Source organism: Ornithorhynchus anatinus, chromosome 20 (genome assembly GCF_004115215.2).
Source record: "Ornithorhynchus anatinus isolate Pmale09 chromosome 20, mOrnAna1.pri.v4, whole genome shotgun sequence".
Taxonomy (NCBI): domain Eukaryota; kingdom Metazoa; phylum Chordata; class Mammalia; order Monotremata; family Ornithorhynchidae; genus Ornithorhynchus; species Ornithorhynchus anatinus.
In genome coordinates, this window is record NC_041747.1 from 14,262,968 (window position 1) to 14,278,338 (window position 15,371).

General features: G+C 40.0%; 1 protein-coding gene across 1 annotated transcript in view; it reads left to right on the forward strand.

The window, feature by feature from the left end:
* Positions 1–15,371, forward strand: part of AKAP11 (A-kinase anchoring protein 11) — a 53,529-nt gene that overhangs the window by 32,938 nt on the left and 5,220 nt on the right. Inside the window, 4 exon segments of the mRNA XM_029047844.2 lie at positions 3,919–4,077; positions 9,618–9,701; positions 10,387–10,433; positions 13,898–14,058. Coding sequence (XP_028903677.1) covers positions 3,919–4,077; positions 9,618–9,701; positions 10,387–10,433; positions 13,898–14,058 — 451 coding nt within the window.

Sequence of the window (15,371 nt, forward strand, 5' to 3'; positions counted from 1 at the left end):
ATTCATTCAGGGAGGAAAGAGCCTATTTTTAAGAAAACAGGAAAGTACAGGTGTGTGGGAAGCAGAGAGATGATTTTTTGTAAGGAGATGGAGGTGATCGCAAGTGGAAACGGAGAAGCGGAGGAATACCCAGCAGTCTGGAGCAGAGCAGTAGAGCCCGAGGGTTATCAATGGTATTTGAGTGAGTGCTTACCGTGTGCAGAGCACTGTATCAAGTCTTTACGAGAGTACAATACAATCAAGTAGGTAGGCATATCCCTACCCTCTAAGAAGGTTGCAATCTATTTGAGGGAGACGGTCATTAAAATAAATTACAGGTAAAGGAAACAGTATAAGGATATTTTACATAGTTGTGATGGGAGTGGGGTGAGTACCAAAATACTTAAGAGGGTACAAGCTCAAATGCTTAGGTGATGATGATGACGTGAAAAGGAGGGATATTATAGAGGAGAGATGAGAGATTGGTAGGGACAGCTTCCTAGAGGAGAAATCTCTACAATAGGGCTTTGGAAGTGGGGAGAGTGGTGGTCTGTTGGATATTGGGGTAGGGGGAGGCGGGGATAGGAGGAAGGATATGAACAAAGGATTAACGGGAAGAAAGGCCCACTCACACACCCAGAGACCAGTGTATTTACCCAACCATCCCTGAACGCACCTGATCCCGTCCGATCTCGGAAGCTAAACCTGGTTAGTACCTGAAGGGGAGACAGCTTGGACATATTGGGTGCTGGAGGCTTACTGCTAGACCATAAGCTCCCCGAGGGCAGGGATTGCATCTACCAATTCTATTGTGTTGTGCTCCCCCAAGTGCCCAGCACGAAGTACGGGCTCAATAAATTCTGGCGATCGGTTTGATTGGTTGGGATATTCTCAGGGCAGAGGAAACAAGAGAAAGTAAATAGAGTTCTTTTCTCCACTGCATATGTAGACTGGGGTGAGATGCTGATGGCGAGTTTGATGCAGTGCAAAAAATTGGCAAGGCAGTAGTGGGGAGTTGGGTTTGGGGACAGTCAGCATCACTGGACTTTTCAGCTGCTGGACTCCAGCCCCCGTCCTAGCTGCTGGCGGTTTTCCCTGTGCCATCTTTCCCCTCTTAAGACTCCTCACCAGGATTTCAGGCCAGTCAACAGCCGTGGTGATGGCACACTCCAGATTCAGTTTCTCTTTAACTTTTCCTGTTGCTCCTTCCCACTCCTGGCTCATTGATACTGACTGAAACCCGCATGACTTCTTCACCCTTCTCTAGAGGCTGATGCTGAGGTTAGTAATAGGAGAGTGAGAGAGAAAGCCAGGAATTGGTCCCCTGTCAAAGATTGTAGCCACAGGGCTAGACTTCCAGGAGACAGGATTGGGACAGGAACGGTCCTCGTAGCCGATCAACACCTGCCGTTATCTCCCAGTCGATCGGTGGTCAAAGAATGTGACCCGAATGGTGACCCTTTCCATTTAATTTATATTTATATCGTTTTCACCCATGTAGTGCTTTCCAATAAACTGTCTTGGAAGCAGCAGGCCTCAGAGTTAGACTGTGAGTTAGGCCCTTCATTTTCAGCATAAGCAAATGTTTGCTAAGTGTTTGGGGGAGCTTGCCCAAAATGTTTCATTTAATTAATGATTAAAGATTTACTAGGACATTGTAATACATCAGATAAGATGTTAGGATCATGAGCTCTTAAGTGCTTTCACCATTTTCAGCTTACGTACATTCTAGAAACCCACGATAAACAAGAAGCTCTGAGGTTTATGCATCTAAATGTAGAATTAAATCTTATTCTTGGCCAGTTGATGTTAAAAGGGGTAGTTTTTCAGGAGATAATTTTAATGTTGAAATAGGAACAATGATAAACCGTATAGAATTCTGTTATTTCATATACCAAAATAGATTATAGTATTTAAAAACAAGAAATACACATGTTTTTCTCTGTTTACTCATTTTTGTTGTAGTAGTTCATAGATCACACGTTCCTGGAGAGAAAAACTGAAAGTGAAAAGTCCTGTTTAGAGTTAGGGAAGTTTGCATTCTAAGAGGCATCCAGAGAAATGGAAAAGGTCCCAGTCATATTGGGAGAGAAAATTTCCACTGAAACGTAGACTGACTTCCTCCTCCAGTTAAAGCCATTTCAGCTTCAAAAATGGAAGCTATAGCTAAATGTAGAGTAGCAGTGGACTTCATATTTCTTGCTGGTAGATGCTGGTAACCATATTGGCATTAAGTATCCCATTGATGACTGGTAAGTAACATTTCATTTTCCTATTGTTGATTTTTTTTTAATGGTATTCGTTAAGTGCTTACTAGTTGCCGGTACTAAGCCCTGAGGTAGGTACAAGTTAGACACAGTCTTAATCCCCATTTTACAGATGAGGTAACTGAGGCACAGAGAAGTTAAGTGACTTGTCGTGCAGCAGGCAAGTGGCGGAGCTGGGTTTAGAACCCAGGTCCTTCTAACTCCCAAGCCCCTGGTCTCTCCACTAGGCTATGCTCCCTCTCGAAAGTTATCTCAAAGATTATTGTTTAGGAAGACTTCAAGCAAACCTTTTCAGGTTTTATATATCTCTTCACCACCAATATTTTTTCCTTATATTAGATATTTATCACTTGGGTGATAATTGTATATAGTGACCGGGTATAATAATTGTTATGATTATAAAGCTAAGTTTTCTTTTCACTGTAATGCTAAGTAATATAAGGTTCTTAGTGCATCGATTGCTTAATTATTTTTAGTAATGGTAATTGGTTTACCAAGTGAATATTATAATAATAATTATATCATCGTCATCATAATAATATAGAGATCCCATACCGTGTTTCAAATCAGAGGAGCTGGGTTTCCATCTTTATGGGCCAAAGCACCAGTTCCACAGAGGTGATGGTGACCATTATTCCCTTGCAGTTGGGGAGCAGCCTGGTCTAGTGGATAGAGTCCGGGCCTGGAGTCAGAAGGACCTGGGTTCTAATAGCGGCTCCACCGCTTGTCGGCTGTGTGACCTTGGGCAAGTCTCTTCACTTCTCCTGGTCTCAGTGACCTCAGATGTAAAATGGGAATTAAATACCAATTCTCCCTCCCACTTAGACTGTAAACCTTATGTGGAACAGGGACTGTGTCCAACCCGATGAACTTATATCTGTCCCAGCACTTAGTACAGTGCTTGGCACATAGTAAGTAAGCCCTTAACAAATGCCACTATCATTATTATTATCCTCACTTTAATCATTAATAAAGATGGTTGCAGATGGCTCTCCAAGAGAATGGGTGTAAAATGAGAAGAGAAGGGCACCTTTGAGAGACACTCCCCCTCCCCAACAGTGAGAGGTGAGAAGAGAAGGTAGTGAGAGAGACTGAGAGAGGAGCAGGAGAGATAAGGAGAATAACCACGAAAGAAGCCAAATTTAGCTAGTGTGACCAGAAGAAGGGAGTGGTCCAGCGAACCCAAGGCAGCTGAGAGGCCAAGTAAAATTTGGATGTGGTTATGACCGTGGGATTTGGTGAGGAGGAAATCACTGGTGACCCTGCAGAGGGCAAACTCAGCAGGGCAGAGGGGCTGGAAACTAGATCGTAGTGGATCGGGAAGAGAGTCGGAGTAGAAAAAGTGGAGACAGTGGGAGTTTGCCTCCCATTCCAGGAGTTTGGCCAGGGCTAGGAGCAGGGAAACAGGGAGCTGGTTTGAGGGTTCGCTGGGACAGGGAGATGGCTTTGGCGTTTTGTGTGTGGAGGGTAAGCCTGTCTTTTTGAAATGAAATGTCTGTCATGATGCAGCTGATCTTTTCACTTCCATAAGTGGGTTAAAGCAATCAGATCACTTGATTTATTATTCAGTGCCTTCTCAATGTAACCTGTCCCAAAGTGTCACCTTCTCACAGAACTTATATAGTGGCCTGATATCGAATCACTGATGCTACTAATGTCAATTTCTACTTAGTTCACTAGGAAAAGAAGGACTACTTCAGTCAGCTCAGTCTGTCGGGAATCAGCAGATGAGTCTGAGTATCGGGGACGATAGCACCGGCAGCTGGTCCAATCTCAGTTTCGAAGATGAACATCAGGATGAGAGCAGCAGTTTCCTTCATCTCAGCGATAGGTAACCTGAAAGATATTGTGCCAGAACTCCATTCCCTTTCCCCCCCGTTGCCCCGCTATTTGGCCAAAGGCACCCAGCGCACCTTTGTTTAAATCAGTATTACTTAAAAGTGAGAAGTCCGTTTTTAAGGCCTTACTCTTCCTGTAAGCTGTAATTTTTCAGTGAGAAGCAATTTGCTTTTCAGCATTTCCTTTTCAACTAGAAGTAATTGCACAGTGATGCTTTGCATTGCCAGTTATAATTCCTCTTTTGGTTTTTTTGAAAGGGCACTGTGCAGTAATCAATAGGCTTTGGCAGTGCATTTGTGAGCAAATGAAAAACTGTCAATTCCCATCACAGTCGCTCGCAAAGACTAATGAATTGTAGGCTCAATACTGCATTTAGGTTTCCCCGGAAGTATACCTTGAAAGACAATGTGTGCTAATAAAAATTCATTCCATGCATATAAGCAATAGTGATTTAAACAAGTGCAGTTAATGCTTTTAGCAAAAAAAAGTGTTAAAGCTGGATATTTGCTAACGCGTGTGATTGTGTAAAAATACTGCTCCATCAACTAACACGTTAAAAACAGTTTTACATTTTCTCTAAAACAAGAGGAGTAAATGTAAAATCTTCAGTAGTGAAATATCAAAACTCAGAATCACGTAGATATCAAGGTTAGTAATATGTATGTCATTGTTTTTAAAATACGACCATGCAACAGATTAAGCTTTTGACATCTTAATTAGTATTAGTAAAAGAAAAGGATACATTGGGAAGGAAGGAAAGTAAATACATTGGAGAAGCCAGGAGACGATCGTAAGTTCATTTCTTAAACTGATGTATTAATTAACTTCAAATGTAAGTTTGATTGGAAACAGAATTGAGTGGGAAAATAAATTTTCCAAATTTGTTTTTAATTCCTTTAACCATTTTTCCTAATCTTTTAATAAGATTGAAAACCCACTTTTCCTTTTTTTGGTATGTTTCTCACTTGTTTTGGGAACAAAGCACTGTAGTATTATTTGAGTTCACCTGAAAATATTGGCTCTTTTAAGAAGTGAAACTATCTTGTAGTCGAGAAAGTGTGTTCTGACTTTTTACGGTGAAGCACTGACAAATTTGCAGACATTTTATAATTGTTGTAAAATGTGGTTTTGAGCAGCAGAGGGTGCTGGCATCAAAGTTCTTAAAAAATGGTCCTAAGCATCTTAAGATTTTGTTTTTTCCCTTTCCTCTTACTCCTGAGTTTATTTGAGGTGCGTTCCCTGATTTAATCTACCGCTCAGCACCTAGACCTTGCTTTCTGAACTATGACCATACTCTCTTAAAAAAAAAAAAAGGGGGGGGGGATAGTAAATGCCCTTTCATTCTTTTTTCTCCCTCTTAGAAACACTTCCCCCTCCACCTTCAGCTCTCATATCAAATTCGAGTGAAGCATATTCTGCCTGTTGCCCTTTTTATTTCATAAATTCTTAGCTCCTCGTACCTTTCTGCTGATTTAATTGTCCACGTTGTCATACCGCTTTATTAGAGTGACTGCAGGATGTAATCAACTTTAGAATTGGTTTGTCATTTTCAGGACGAGTCTCATTTAAATCCCATTGTGCCAGTTTCTTAATTGTGTTTTAAAATTATGATATTGTATAATTTTTAATAGAGGTAGTAGCAGAATTTATTGAGCACCTACTGGAGACAATTCAGTACACTAAGTACTTGGGGCAAGTATTTAGCCAAGGCATGTTCACTATCCACAGAGAGCTTACATGCTAAGAAGGGTGATAGACATAGGAATATTTGCAAGTAATTAGAATAAATAGTAAACTGCACGATTGATGATTGATTTTATATCCAAGTGCTAGCCGAAGAATAGTATAAATGAATATGTAAATGTCAGAGAATGTTTTCATTGTCCAATATGAGCACAATGTCAATGAAATGCAGTTCAGTCCTTGCTAACAATGACATGCTATTTTTATAATTTTCAGCATTTACAGGCCTAGTATTTGCCATTTCATGTGTAGGTCCTTAATAAGTGTGTGTAATATTTAATCAGAGTTCATCTGAGTGATATAGGCCTATTCAAGAGATGAAACATAAACACAAACCCGTATATAGAGGAAATCTATTTGCAATCTCCAAGAGAAGTTAGAAATTATAATAATAATAAAGTTCTTATATTTTGGGTTCCTATCATGGCTCCTCCACTTATCTGCTGTGTGACCTTGGGGTAGTCACTTCTGTTCTCTGTGCCTCAGTTCTCTCATCTGCAAAGTGGAGATTAAATACTTATTCTTCCTCCTACCTAAACTGTGAGCCCCATGTGGAACCTGATTGATTATCTAGTTTCTACCTCAGGATTAAATGCAGTGTTTGGCATAAAGTAAGCACTTAATAAATGCCACAGTTATATCAGAGTTTCAGTAAAGGAGATAACAAGGAGGTTGACATCCCTTCACGGTTCAATCAAGCAGCCTGTGGCCTCTGTGGGAGGCAGAGTACTGGATTGGATGGAGTATTTTTCCAACTCAGAAATCTCAAAAGAGGGTCTTGATTGCTTGGGGATTAAGAATGTAGATAAAATTGTTGAGAACAGTCATTGCAATTTATCTTGTATTCATTCCTGCCCATCTGGCAAAAAAAGGGGACCGTAGCTCAACTTTAATTTCGGATTCAATTGTAGTGTGTACTGCAGTTTAAAAGTAGCCTGTCCTAAGAATGTGAAGTCCTAGTCGTGGTTGATTTTAGTTATCATGCTTGATATTGTCTTTGCTTTATAATGAAAAAGAAAGCCTTTCCTCATTCTGGTGAAGAAACCGCCTCCATTTAGGTTAGTTCTTCCTCTAATTTCATTTGTGGTATTTAGGGAGAAGGGAACAAGGGCGTAAGGGAAAGTCTGGGGAGGAGAAGCCGGAATGCTTCCACGCTGTCCTCTCTCACCTACATTTCAAGTTCTGTTATAAAACTTGCCCCAAAGTATTTTTTTTTAAATCCTTTAAAAGACCTGAGAAATTCAGAATCAAACCTCTTATTTCTTATTGACCCAATAATTCAGGAAAAGCAATTGTCATAAGCTGTGGTGTTTTTAACATTAGTAGTAATAATAATAAAATTATGATTATTGTAATAATAATAATGGTGTTTGTAAAGCTCTATGTGCCAAAAACTGTTTTAAGTGCTGGGGTAGAAACAAGTTAGGTCGGACACAGTCCCCGTCCCACATGTGGTTCATATTCTTATCCCCATTTTACAGATGGGGTTCATTTTCTTATCCCCATTTTACAGATGAGGTAACTCAGGCACAGAGAGGTTAAGTGTCTTGCCCAAGGTCACACAGCAGACAAGTGGGGTAGCCAGGATTAAAACCTATGACCTTCTGACCCCCAGGTCCATGCTCTATCCACTATACCATGCTGCTTCTCTTGGTTAATGCTTGGACAGTGAGGAAAAGAGCCAGATTGGTTCGTGCTTCAGTATTTCACCGCTCACACCAAAAACAGGAAAGGGAAAAAACAACCAGAAAAAACTGATTCCCAAGTGCCCCCTCACCCCGATTTTTGAGATGGAAATAAAAGACATTTTTTGTTCCACATAAAAATAAGCAGCTGGCAGGAGGAAGATACAAGAGGGAAAGCAGGTGGGGGGAGAGAAACTGAAGTTTGAGAAAAGCAGAGGGGGGAGTTGATTCATTGACCGCTTATTGTATGCTGCACTTGGGAGAGGGCAGTAGAAGAGACAGAGTTTCAAGTGCCCCCTTACCTTCCTTTTCCTTCTCCCGTCCTTTTCTTCTTTTTTCTCCTCTTCCCCTTATTGTTAGACATAATTCCCGGGTCATAGATCCTCCCCTGCTTTGGCTTATAAAAATTCTGCAAGAAAGTGGGGCAGTTATGCAAGTAAATAAGGTAAGTATTGCATACTCTTGTAGCCCCTGTCTGTTTTAACGGCCTGAGCTTTTAAAACTGCCTGTCTGAATTTTTTTTTTTAGGAAAATAGCATATATATTGTTTCTCAAGGCAGCTAACATTTTGCTTGCTTATGGTTGCTAGAATTTTAGAATTTAATTTTTCTCTGAATATTTTGTGGAAAAGTATTGTTATCTTTATTTTATTATTTTGATTAGTGAATAGACTTTTTATTCTAAAGACTAGCCAGAGTACTACCATTATAATTAATAAAGATAATAATGATGATGTTGGTATTTGTTAAGCGCTTACTGTGTGCCAAGCACTGTTCTAAGCTCTGAGGTAGATACGAGGTAATCAGGTTGTCCCTCATGGGGTTCACAGTCTTAATCCCCATTGTACAGATTAGGGAACTGAGGCACAGAGATGTCAAGTGACTTGCCCAGAGTCAAAGAGCTGACAAGTGGCGGTTCCGGGATTAGAACCCACGACCTCTGACTTCCAAGCCCGTGCTCTTTCCACTAAGCGGCTCCTCTCACATAGGTATCCTTACAGTAGTAACAAATGTATTTATTAAGCGCTTACTGTGTTCAGAGCACTGTACTAAGTCCTGGGAAAGAGTTCACAAGTGGGAATTTTATTGATTTATTTTTTGGTGGGGCTCGCAATCGAAGAACATAAATCCAGGAGAGGAGACTGGAGACAAACACATGAGGAACAGTGAAACAATAAAGGATTAAAGCAACGAAAGACAAGGATGATTACACAAAATAAAAGCAAAAAGCAACAGGGGGCTGTAGGGAGAGGGACAGAGTTTCAGGCTCCTTGTGACTCACAGTCCAAGTCACACCCCTAGCCACAGGAACCGCTACATCGTTAGCCAGCCATCCCAAGGTTTCCCAAGGTTTTTATTTACAATCTTGGTCAACCTACTGAATCTAGGAGGGTTTACACTTTGCCTTCTTGTGATTGACCGCATCTCAATTATAAAATTAAGGAAGAGAAAATCATTTTTCCTTCTGCTCTGACAAAATTGGGCCATATTCATCTGTTCCCCTCAGCCCTCGCCATCTAAAACAGCGAGGAATTTATTTTCTTGTTTTGAAGACTGCAGACATTTAGAGTTCCTTAACTGGGGATCTTTATCAGATGTGACAGTTAATAGGTTCAGATCATTTTTTGAAAGATATTGCTGGGAAAATCTTGAAAAGTATCGCACATGTTGTTACCATGAGAGTTGTGACTCATATCTTGTTAAAAAAAAAGGTAGAGAAAATTAAACGTTTTAATGAAGTTTCTCCCCTTCACTAGAAGGTTCATTTCACTAGAAAGCGGGTCGTTTGACATCAAGTTTCCATATACAGTGCAGACAACCTTTCGTATAAACTAATTCTATGACTGGTATTGGAAAATGAACTCAGGATGGTTTTCCCTATTTGTTATTTAAAAAAAGAACCCCAATCATGCACTCCTTCATTGCTTGGGATTCTGAATCCTGCCAGCAGTTCCCTTACATCCCAGGTACGGAAGACTTCTTTGAAAGCTGCAGTGTCCGGTGGATGCTGACCAGATAAAGACAGCTCCGAAAGAGCTGAGAGTTCTTGTTTTGAGCGATTGTTCGTTTTCTAGTTCAGCTCTGTTCTCTTCTTCCTCTGGCAGTATTGGTATCAGCAGTAGCTGGAGCAGTCTTGGTTTAGAAGGAGATATGTATGAGGAGAATTTATCCTTTCCGCCATCAGACAGGTTGGTCCAGTCCAGAATAGATGAGTTTCTCATCATTAATGCATGAATTTCATTATGGGGGCTCCAATGTAGAAGTGGAACAAGCTGCTTTTCTTCTAATCTTGACATAATTGTCCCTAACAAATTAGAGCAAATGGAAAAATTCCGCTACAAGATATAGATAACATTTCAATGCAAAACAAAAATTCCTCTGCATGCACTGCTTGCTGTTCTTACCCTATCTATCAGTGTTTCCAAAAAAAAAAAAGCTTGCTTCCTACAGGATTTCTCATTTTTTTCTATTATAGTCATAAATATTTTGTATTTGTTGTCTGAACTGTAAGACTAGCAGATTGCAGATCTTTTCTGTACATTTTGTTCCAAAGAGAAATACGATTTTCTTGTTGAGAGACCTGGAATTGTTTTGAAATTGAAATTTCCTTTCTGAATTTCCTTACTCATTTTTATAAAGGTAGGACTTCTTGGTTGCTGATGATGTATTCGTAGGAGCCTATTTACAACTCAAATTCCAACATGAAATAGTGTGAGAAGCAAAGCTTCCTTTTCATCATCATTTCTTGATATTTAAAAAAAATCCTATCGCACCCTGTTATTTTAACAGTCATTACTACATTTTAGGATAACCTGTGCCCATTGTCTGCTAGTGATTATAGTAACACTTCTGACATTCTCTTTTGTTGTGTAGTGATGGAGCAGACGATAAAGATGAAGATCTGCAGGGCATAGGACCAGGTAATGATGGCTTTATTGTAGATTTCTTAAATTGGCTTTTGTCCTTAGTATGGACACTATTTTCACCTCTGTATTTTCTATTAAACAGTAAACTACTCATATACTACTAAAACAGTTTGTATTAAACAGATCAGGTGTTACAGGACGCTGGATCTAATGCTCTTTATACAATTCTAAGATCTCTGTCGAAATCATTATAAATGACTTATTTGCTAAAGTAATGACCTGCACAGTAAATAAAGGTTTATTTGATGTTGTTTGAAGTGCAAATTCTTGATGTTTACAGTCATTCTGTGGAAAGCATGAGGTGCCCTGCGCTTGAATCATGATGTAAGAATTCTGACAAACATCAAAAAGGCCTACCTTTTGTTGACCGCCCAAAATAGAAGAGAACAATGGATGGAAAATAACTGTAGGTAGAGTCTTCAACATCAAACCTAACTCAGTTAGTAAATAAAACCCAAAAGTTTACCCCGAGAATCCCCCCAGGTGTTGGGGCTACTGAGCCGAGTTCCGTAAGTGATTCGCATTCGACTCTCTGGGCTGGCCTATCCCCTTGCCCGGAATGTGCCCCGGCTCGACTGCCACCCCTTCCTATTCATTCGTTCGTTCATTCAACCGTATTTATTAAGCACTTACCGTGTGCAGAGCACTGTGCTAAGCTCATGGGAAAATACAGTCCAGAGATAAACAGTGACATTCCCTGTCCACAGCGAGCTCACAGTCTCGGGAGAGAGACAGTCATCAATGCAAATAAATAAAATGACAGATATATATATCAGTCACACAGTATATGCTGAAGTTGATTTATTCATTCCATTTTTGTTGAAAGTGGAAAACCACTTTGTTTACTACTGATTATTTAGGAAAGCTTATCTTTTTCCTGCTGTGATCCATGTTTCTCAGAAATCATTGCAAATTGATCAATTTGGGAGGGCTTGTATCTTGATGTATATGTTCTTTTCCATTTTAGTCACGAGCCCATCATTAGATAGTGCCTTCTAGAGGAATAGGGAAGGAGGGAGGGGTTGAAGATTCCATCTTTTGATAATGTAACTGAAGCTATCATCCAGACTTGTTTGGTGACCAAAGCAGAATTTCCACTTGCATTTAATGCTACATTATGAATTTACCTCTTCTCCCTCCTTGGTGGTTTACTTACTGGTCATGATTTTTTTCTTCCCCAATTAATTACTGGCAGGACCCCCCGATCACAGTCAGTCACACAGTCTAAGTAGGAAGGAAAACAAGTACTAAATCCCCATTTTACAGATGAGGAAACTAACCACAGAGAGTTTATGTGACTTGGCAAAGGTCACACAGCAGGCAAGTGGCCGATTCTTGTAGATCTTGAGAAGCAGCATGGCTTAGTGGAAAGAGGGAGTCAGAGGTCTTGGGTTCTAATCCTTGCTCTGCCACTTGTCAGCTGTGTGACTTTGGGCAAGTCACTTAACTTCTCTGTGCCTCAGTTACTTATTCTGTAAAATGGGGATTAAGACTGTAAACCCTACGTGGGACAACCAGATTACTTTGTGTTTACCCCAGCTCTTAGAACAGTGCTTGGCACATAGTAAGTGCTTAACAAATGCTGCTATTATTATTATTGTTATTAGATCTGGGTTTAGAGCCCAGGTCCTCTGATCCCAGGCCTAGGCTTTTTCCACTAGGCTTCGCTGCTCCTTTATGTGGAAGCTCCCCTTCTCTCTCCATCCCACTCTTCCCCATTCCTCTTTTTCTAACTCCCTTCTCTTCTTTCTTTTTCTGTCCTTTTCTGACTCTTTTATCGTTCTGACTTTCCAACCACAGTATATGCTGAAGTTGATTGATTTATTCATTCCATTTTTGTTGAAAGTGGAAAATCCACTTTGTTTACTATTGATTATTTAGGAAAGCTTATCTTTTTCCTGTTGTGAGCCATGCATTGCAGAAATTATTGCAAATTGATCAACTTTGGAGGGTTTGTATCTTGATGTATATGTTCTTTTCCATTTTAGTCACGAACCCATCATTAGACAGTGCCTTCCAGAGGAATAGGGAAGGAGGGAGGGGTTGAAAACTACGTCTCTTGATAATATAACTGAAGCTGTTATCATCCAGACTTTCATTTTGTGACCAAAGCAGAATTTCCACTTGCATTTAATGCTACATCATGAATTAACCTCTTCTCCCTCCTTGGTTGTTTACTGGTCATGATTGTTTTCTTCCCCAATTAATTACTGGCAGGCCCCCGAACTCTCCCTTTCAATGGAGGGCATCCACTGTTCATAATAATAATAATAATGTTGGTATTTAAGTGCTTACTATGTGCAGAGCACTGTTCTAAGCGCTGGAGTAGATACAGGGTAATCAGGTTGTCCCACGTGAGGCTCACAATCTTAATCCCCATTTTACAGTTGAGGTCACTGAGGCCCAGAGAAGTGAAGTGACTTGCCCACAGTCACATAGCTGACAAGTGACAGAGCTGGGATAAGATAAGCCTTAGTGAAGGGAGTTGTGGAAAAGAAAGAAGCTGCATGGGGTAGCCAGCTCAAAGAAATTACACAAGGCCAAACTGTTCACATTGGGTTTTTAAAGTGCATACTTTGAATTTGTATGAGAAAATTGGGGATTTGCAAGATGTGGCAAAATGAATCGTACAACCTGGCTTCCTTGACAATGGTTTATTCAACGGAGTAAATTGAAGTGCCTGAACCAGCAGACCTGACCCCTTTTACCTATTACTAAAGATAGCCAACAATTCGAACAAACTGAAATTCATTTTTTCTGCCCTTTTTAAAAAAAATTGGTGAGATGTTTCTAAACGGCCTTTCCTTACGTTGTGGTGTGTGTTTACTTTTTTTCCTTCGACTGTTAGCTGTAACGTGCCATCCGCTTTGTGAAAAGGTGTTGTTTTCTTAGTCCAGAACATTGGAAAAAATAAATTGGGTTTTAACAGATAACTATAAAACATTTTTCTGAATTAGGATACAAACAATCTAGGACCAGTTCCTTGGTAACATATTCTTCCCCTTTTAATATTCATGAAGAGATTTGGTTGAGGGGTTCGGTTACATCCCTTCAGTTCAGGTTTGAAGTGCTCTTTCTCTGCTTTGGAGTTGGGTGTGTTAATTACATTTTCTCTCATTTAACCCTTGATCCCAGATCTATTACCAGCTTCCAAAACAGTGAAACGTAACAGGAAACATGGATTGATTCAATGTGTCAGAATTTATGTGCTACCTGAACTAGAAATGTATGATAAAAGACTCCTTTGTTTATGTAGCCTTGTCAGTTTAGAAATATTCTTATTCATGAGGCTTGTAGTTCCTCTCTTTTCGATAGTTTTGCTTAAAAAAAGTCTGAGTGGCTCAATTTTTATTTAGAACCATAGGAAATAAAAATAGAAACAACATGTTAATGCATCACCTAGAGGGCTCTGGATTGTATTGTGCTTCACTTCACTTCTGTTTGTTTTCCAAACGCAGGCCTGGGACACGCTGGGAAGACGTTGTTAGTCACGAATTTTGATCTGGACCCATGTGCCGGGGACGCCCAGCTGAGAACAGTTCTGCAGTGGCTTGTTGCCTCTGAAGCAGAGGTGACCCAGCTTCATTTTCGTGACCTGGCAAAGAAAGATTTCATACATGTGAGTACCGGATGTGTGGCTCTGTATATGTTCCTTCTACTTGAACTGTGAAACCCAAATGGGACAGTGATTGTGTCTAACTTGATTAACTTGTATCTGCCCAGCATTAAAACAGTGACACATAGTGACCTTGATCAAGTTACTTAACTTCTGTTTTACTCAGTTACCTCTGTAAAAATGAGAATTTAAATTCTCCTCCCTCCCACTTAGACTGTGAGCCCCATGTGGTACAGGGACTGTGTGTCTATCTTCGTGCAAAAGGGTGTGGGGAAAAGTAAAGGTTATGCAAACACAAAATATTGTCTACATCGACTTAATATTTCTAAAGTGTATTTTAGTTTACTCACAAAGACAAGTTCCCATGAGACATAGCCCAAAAGAAATAGAAAGGGAAGGCAGAGCTAATTAAATGCTTTAGGGTCTGCACCTGATTTCTTCAATCCTCAGGCACATAACATGCATGTTTGATCTTTGGTTTATAGTGTTTTCTCGGCTTGATACTGTTCCAGCCCCAATGTCAACAGTCAACCGATAATTAGTATTTTGATTTTTTTTTTTTTACTGTGGCAAGAAGAACTCTCTAGTGTTTGACAACTTTCAATTTAGTAATCTGTGTGTTAAGTTTGAAAGAAATAGGGGTTATTTGATTGATTTATTGATGTATGAAGTTGTAAATTTCATTTCATCAGTATTTGAGATGAAGTAATTTTCAAAAGTAGGAAGATGTAGTTTTACTGTTTAACAAATTACCCAGTGTAGGAGAGCATTTTTCCCCTAAGCAATAGGAAAAATTCTGACATTCTACCATTGGCGAGTAATACGACTCTCAGTTGGTATCTTGGCTCATTCTTGAATCGGAAGGGTTCCCGCGTTAATTTTTAGGTATTTGGGTCAGAGTCATAGTGGGAAGTAGAACAGTGTAATAAATCATAATTCCAAAATCGAAAGATAAATGCATTTTTCTAGTTCCTCTTGTGTTGTGCATATTTTGGGGGGCTGAGATAGATGCAAGTTAACCAGGTTGAACACAGTCCATTTCCCAGTGGGGTTTACTCCATTTTATGCATGAGATATCTGAGACCCAGAGAAGTGAAGTGACTTGCCCGAGGTCACCCAGCAGACAAGAGGTGGAGCTGGCATTAGAACCCAGGTCCTGCTGCTTCCCAGGCCACGCTGCTTCTCCAAGGATGGGAAGGTATCAGGTATTTGAGTACCCTCTGGGCCATCGGCCCCACAAGGAGCTAAACTCAAATTTAAATGAATTTAAATTTAAATCTGCATGCCTGTCTACTACTGAGACCTTATAGTAGAAA